The sequence below is a fragment of the Antrostomus carolinensis genome, unplaced genomic scaffold (genome assembly GCF_000700745.2).
Source record: "Antrostomus carolinensis isolate BGI_N321 unplaced genomic scaffold, ASM70074v2 scaffold9592, whole genome shotgun sequence".
NCBI classification, from domain to species: Eukaryota; Metazoa; Chordata; class Aves; order Caprimulgiformes; family Caprimulgidae; genus Antrostomus; species Antrostomus carolinensis.
In genome coordinates, this window is record NW_010300165.1 from 92,532 (window position 1) to 99,608 (window position 7,077).

The 7,077-nt window shown below is 35.4% G+C and overlaps 1 protein-coding gene across 1 annotated transcript in view; it reads left to right on the top strand.

Annotated features, from left to right (window-relative positions):
• Positions 1-7,077, top strand: part of LOC104521128 (vacuolar protein sorting-associated protein 13B-like) — a gene marked incomplete at both ends in the record, with an annotated part of 97,764 nt that overhangs the window by 83,461 nt on the left and 7,226 nt on the right. Inside the window, one exon of the mRNA XM_010163034.1 lies at positions 2,962-3,165. Within this exon, the coding sequence (XP_010161336.1) occupies positions 2,962-3,165 (204 nt within the window). The remainder of the gene's footprint in view (positions 1-2,961; positions 3,166-7,077) is intronic.

Consider the following 7,077-nt stretch of genomic DNA (forward strand, 5'->3'; position numbering starts at 1 on the left):
CCCAGTCCTAATGCAGCTGTGAACAGCCAAACACGATGGCCTTGAGCTCCAGCAGCAACTAATAACATCAGTACTTTTATCAACGATGTTCTCATAGCAAGTCTGAACTGAAACCGAAACACAGCTCTTCTAACTACTGAGAAGAAAATTAACTCTATCCTAGCAAAACCAGGACAACCTTATACCTGAAAAGTAGCTCTGTGTATTTTGCTGCACCTAAAAATGTGTGCCAAAGAGTGATTTAATCAGGTTTTATATTTAAATAAATAAATTTATGAGGGGAAGAAAGCCTTTGTCACAGAATCAGAGAGTCACGGAATGTTAGGGATTGGAAGGGACCTTGAAAGATCATCTAGTCCAATCCCCCTGCCAGAGCAGTATCACCTACAGTAGGTCACACAGGAATGCGTCCAGCCAGGTTTTGAATGTCTCCAGAGAAGGAGACTCCACAACCTCCCTGGGCAGCCTGTTCCAGTGTCCTGTCACTCTCACAGTGAAAAATTTTTTCCTTATGTTTACATGGAACCTCCTATGCTCCAGCCTGCACCCATTGCCCCTTGTCCTACCATTGGACATCACTGAGAAGAGCCTGGCTCCATCTTCCTGACATTCGCCCTTTACATATTTATAAACATTAATATAAACACCCCTCAGTCTCCTGCAAGCTAAAGAGACCCAGCTCCCTCTGCCTTTCCTCATAAGGGAGATGCTCCACTCCCTTAATCATCTTCGTGGCTCTGCTCTGGACTCTCTCAAGCAGTTCCCTGTCCTTCCTGAACTGTGGGGCCCAGAACTGGACACAATATTCCAGACGCGGCCTCACCAGGGCAGAGTAGAGGGGGAGGAGAACCTCTCTTGACCTACTAACCACACTCCTTCTAATGCACCCCAGGATGCCATTGGCCTTCTTGGCCATGAGGGCACACTGCTGGCTCATGGTCATTGTCACAATGGGGAGTTTCAGATTGACACATACAGCCACATTTTGCTCTAGGAATTTGGTTCACAAGGTCATGGTTGTGCTGAATGAGCCTAAGGAATATAATACTAGGTGCAGCTTAATTCACGTTTTCAAGCTGTTCATAAAACAACAGATGAAAAATGGTCTTTACTGTGAAGTACAGGAGAGAATTCATTATGTAGGTGAAATTAATATCATATTCTATCTTTTATATACTTAAACAGATTTCATAAAACATGAAATTTTATGCTTTATTTTCCAGTAATATTTCATAAAATGTATATTCCAATATTTACTTACATTAGACAAAGTATGTAAATAGCCACTAGGTCATACAGTAATCTACTCTGGTGGTTTAAAAAAAAAGAAATCAATGAACAGAACTGCATTCATATTGATGAAATAATGCCTAGAAAGAACAATAAAAGACACAGTTGTTGTGGTTAGATCTCTCTTTGTGGAAAGTTGACAAACACATTCTTGAGTTTTAAGAAACCACATTTAATTTTGAAATGCCACTACTGACATAACAGATTTTCAGTGTATTTCTGCTAAGCATTTAAGAAAGTTATAAGGCTACTGAACAATGCGATTATGCTGCCTCACCAGGAATGACTTGATCAAAACGGCTTTCCTGCTGTTCACATGCCTCTGTGGGTAAATATGATTAATTACTTCATTTTCCTAATTGCTAGCATACTCCATTGGTGACAATGGCAATGGTATTCACGGTTTCAACTGTGTTTAAATTTGGGCAGCATTGAGAGTGGGCTTTGCAATAGATTGCATACCTGTACTTACAGATTGCATGCAGTGCGTGCATCACAGATGGAGATGTGCTGCTTTAATCCTTATTTATTTTTTAGATTGCTAGCGCCAATCATTAAACAAATTGCAGAATTATTATGTTTCCTATGGAGACAGCAGTAATATACCAAATAATGACTCTGGTATAAGACGAAAACCTAGAAGAGTAGATTGGATGGCTTAAGCAAATAGAAAGCTTAGGCTTCAACTCAAATATATGAAATCAATAAAAATAGACTACAAATTCACATAAACACAGATTCAAAGCAAAAGAATGTAGATCTTGGTACCTTTACTGGCTTGTTTTGAAAAACCTAAGTTCAATTGTGCATTTTTATTATAGTATCAAATGAACAGTGTGCATAAAACTATACTGTTCCCAGTGTAGAAAGGGCAAGATAGTGCTTATTAGCAGAAGACAAATGGTAGTAAGAGGCTCCTCTGATACTGGTGACTGGTAAGAGTGGTCTTAGCAGCCTCCACTCATCCAATAGCTCTTGAAAATTTTGTTGAAGTTGGGTGTGACTGTTTCCCAAGCTCAGCTCAAGGCTGAAAAATTTTGTAAAATCTAACATAGTAGAATTTAGCAGAATCCACAGGTAACGCGATTCACTCAAAAATGCTTTTTTTTCACTTGTCAGAAGAATTTTATTAACAAAGGTCTGTACTGAAATTCCATGTTTAAAAGATTGTATTGTTTTTCCATCACCTTGGAATGTTCTTTTTAATTTTTATTTCTTTGATAAGTTGAACAGTGGATCAGTTGTCTCACAAAAAAGTTGTTCGTAATACTGATATGTGACTGTTCTTTTTGAGGACTTGAATGTGACATCCTTTATCTGCTCAGTAGCTAAAGTTAGTCTGATTTAGTCTTGCTTCCCCATAAGGCTACTCATATGGACCTGATTGAAAGGGCTTCGTGAAGTTAATGGATTGATCTCGTATTGACTTTGTTTGATCTGGCTAAATTTTGGAGTATATTTATTTGCATATCTCTCTTTGAATTCCATAGGAAGGGGACAGCTGGATACTTCTGAAGGACTTAAAATAATGCTTAGATGTAATCAAGAATGGCAAAATTGATACCTTAATTTTGTATCTTAATGTATATCTGATTAGTCTGATTTTGACTTTTGTTGATGGGGTTGTTTTGGTTTTTTTTTTTTTTCCTTTTTTTTCCTTTGGCGTTACAGGAGAGCACTGAATCTAGGAATACTTCGAGACCCTGGATCAGAGGTTGAAGACAGGCAGTATCAAGTAGATCTTCAATCTATAAACATTGGTACTGCTCATTGGAATCAGTTGAAACCAGAGAAGGAAAATGGAAAAGGAGGGGTTTTGACAGAGAATGAAAGAAATTCGCAAAATCCAGCACTTGAATGGAACATGGCCAGTAGGTAGGAAGTTTTTTTTAACTTACTCTTTTCTAGAATTACATAGCACAAACACTGCATATATCATTTGCAGTATATATGAATCAAATAATTCTGTATTGTTTTTGCTTTACATTAGAAGCACATTTCCATGGAGCTTTGGATTATACTTTTAAAATTCATATTACTGTTATTGTTACACTGTAGTTACTGTCTAGTTATTCTGTGCCTTTGTTTCCATTATAAGCTCTTTTCTGAGTGGCTTACTATATGTCCATAAAAATAACTCCAGGGCTGAGACTTCAGCTTCTCAGTCTACAGGCAACGAGAGGTTTTGGTTTTTCTTTTTTTTTTCTTTCTTTTTTAAACTTCTTTTGTTTGTATTTTTACAAAACTTGAGTAAAACCAGCTTAGACATTTCTAAGTTAGAGGAGGATAAAGTAGAACATTTCCTATTGGTTCTGAACTGTTTTTTGCACTTCTGTAACTAAAACCAGATGAATTTTGAGAATGAGATATTTCAACTGAGTCTCCCTTATTGTGTATTGTATGATAGACGTATGTAAAGCCCTGCTCTCTACTTAAACAGAGTTGAAAGATAAAGCATGCATACACTTGCATGGTCTTTTAAATTTTAAAGTTTTCAAATATAAAATAGCATTTTTTCAATTGTTAATCTGTTAAAATTTGAAATTTTTATTTCAGTTTTAATATAATTTTTTATACTTAAAAATTCTTACAGGTGGTTTAAAACTAAATTTTTATAGACTATACAGTAATCAGAATTCTCTTTCCAAACTGACAGGAATAAGGTCTGATGGCCAAGAACAAGCTTTCAAAAATAATTTTGTGGATTTAGAAGTATTTCTACTAGAAGATGCCTGATGCCCACACATTTATTTATTTGTTTTCACTCCTTTATATCTAATTCATGCAAAAACAGTCCAATTTTTATGAAATGCATGCATAATTTTATGGTTTCTAAGATAAGATTCCTATCTGAATTGAGAGATGAGTTCCTAAAACTGATGGTTTTTTTCAAAAAAGAGGAGATGAGAAGACTCTCAGAGATTATTCTGAAAATGAGGCAAACTGTAGCAAAAGAAGTTATGTGAGGATGTCACGCAGACTGAGCTTTGTAAATGATTAATTGATCAAAGACCAAGAGAGCAAATAAGCTCACTCTGGAGGAGTGCATGCAGGAAAAAGATGTGATCCAGAATAAATTCCAGTTTATCATTGAAAAACTAGGGTCAGGAAAAACAGATCTAACCAAAGTAATGATAAAACCACAAGGAGTGATAGGAGTACAGATAAAAATTTAAACGCATTAATAATATCTGTTCTTCATTTAGAAGATCACCTGGTTCTTTCCTGTCTTTTAATGATTTATTTATTCTTTTTAACTACTATAATTCCATAGACCTTTTTTTAAAAAAAAATTTTAGCCTTGAAAAAGTGTGTATGATGTTCTCGTTGGGCCTTGATGTTGGGCAAGTTGCCCACGAAGTTCTTTCTCACAACACAACATAGGGCCACTGGCATTTCTTGAAAGATAAGATGACATTAATCTCAAAGGACTCTGGACAGTTTGCAAGTTAAGCTAACATAGCAAAACCAGACACTGAGGAATTGACTTTCCCTTTTTTTCCCATTGACTGAAATCATATTGCCAGCACACTTTGTTCTGAGCTTTATGGTTATAGATTTGGATAGGAAATTTGGAGGGATTCCTGAAAAGCTATTAAGATAAGAATAAGGGAACAACTATTACAGATAATTTGAGTTCTCTTTTATAACTACTTGGACATTCTTTTCCTCAGCAGACTTCCAAAATAAAATTTTATTAGAATATATTTGACAAATAAGTATGTTTGTTTTGAAATTGCTTTTGAATGAACCTTCTACTTGGGTTTTAATTTAGATCAGTTGTAAGTGAATACATTAGCTTTTCCTTTCTGGTATGCAGTACTCTATTTTAATTACAACTTGAATTTTTTTGAAGAGAAAGTTGGTGTGACTCTTTTCTTGTCCTTTTGGCTTAAAATTTTACACATTTACTACAGTTCTTTTTCAGGATTTTTGCTTTTTAGTTGGCAGTTAGTTTTGCTGCATCTGGGTTTATTTTATGATCTGTGGAAGTGATGTGCTGAGAACTTTAAGAACCTGTGTTGAACTCTGCCATCCACTGAGATATTTCCAGCATGCACCAAGAGAGTGGCTGCATGGTGTTTTACATGGTGCTTAGTGTTTTCAGGGTGAGGTTTATCTTAAGATTTCCTGCAACTTCCACAGAAGCTTTATTCTCTGACCTATTTGTGATACTGTTTTCTTTTTTAAGTCTTTAAATTGCTGAGACATGTTTAACCTGGAACATAATGAATAATTTTTACTGAGTTATTTTAGGGTTAGTTTCTTTGTTTGGTTTTAATATACTTCTATTTATTTTTACTTATCGTTTAGACCCAGTGTTATGGTTTATTAGGTTCACTGGGTTTTAAGATTCTTTGAGGTCTGTTTCCCTGATTGTTTAATTTTTAGGTGCTATGTGGTACAGTATAGAATCCAACCTATATTCAAGTATTTAATACAGTTACTTTACAGAAAATTTCAGCATAGATACCAACTATTCATTTTCCATTCCCATTTCTAAAAGTTTTCCTGTATTTTTTAAAATAAAATAAATAGTTGTAAAAATTCTGAAGTAGATTATATTATAATCCAGTCTACTGGGTTTAAATTTGGTCTTGTTTTAAAAATGTGCGTGAAAATCAAATTGCTCTAAATACAAAATCTATAGATATAATACACATATTTTAAAGCATTTGACACAGTGTATCATTTAAATGCTTTAACAGTCTTTACACAGAAAGTAAATCCTTCAATTTTTACCACCAGTTTTTCTGGAGTTCAATATTTCTGGTACTTAATATCTCATGGGTTTGATTTTTTTAAAAAAACTTCTACATTGTAATTTGGAAAGCAAGCAATCTTGCTTTGTGACTAAGCGTTGAATATTTCAAGGTGTTTAGTATAAAATTCTTCAAGAGGGGCTATTGTGAAGTGCTGATGAGATGCCTCTTGTGCCTCCACTGATCACCCCAAGAAGAATGGCTGAGCTGGAGCACTCTGGTAGGGTGGATGCCGTCTCTCAGAAAAAAAACATCCAAATGCTGTGCTGTACTGAGGATCAGAGGTCATAACTCTTCCCATTATGAAATGTTTATACTTCAATGTAGATGTTATAAAAAGCTCCCTAATGGTGTAATATATAAAAAGAATACTAGAAACAGTCAGACAGTTCTAATAAGGTTATGTACAAATGAAACCTGTCCACATTTATTTCGTTTACCAAACAGCATGTGGGGAACTGGGAGTACTTAACCAAAAGAAGTTTTCTTGATTGAAAACTGCTTTTACAGCTTGCAGATCTCCTCCTCCCTCTCCCTCCTCTCAATGGAAAAAACAACAGCCCTGAAGGAAATAAAGAAATATATCCTCTCTTGAGGCCTCGCCCCCATCCCTGTGCAATCCTTCTACAGCTCCCAGAAGCAACTTCTGCTTCCTGCAGCCTGAATAAACTCTGTTTTTTTTAAAAAAAAAAAAAGGGAAAAAATTTAATTGAGCTTAAAAGCATTACTTCTCTGTGTGGTAATGAACTGAGTGTGGCAATATACTGCATTACAGTTTTGTCCTTGGCATACCACCATCTGGAACAGGTCTCTGCAACTCTCTTTGAGAATGTCAGGGAGCCAATGATCTGTTTTACAAAACTGAACAAAATACCACTCTTGCTTTGCAAGAATCCTCAGAAAGGTTTCCTGCAGATTTTTCATTAATAGTTTTCATTTTCATGCTTTTTTGGAAATTTGAAGTGCAGCTTGCCAAGTTCTAATAAGGAAGACCAGAAAAAAAGTGCTCTGTAGATCCATGTGT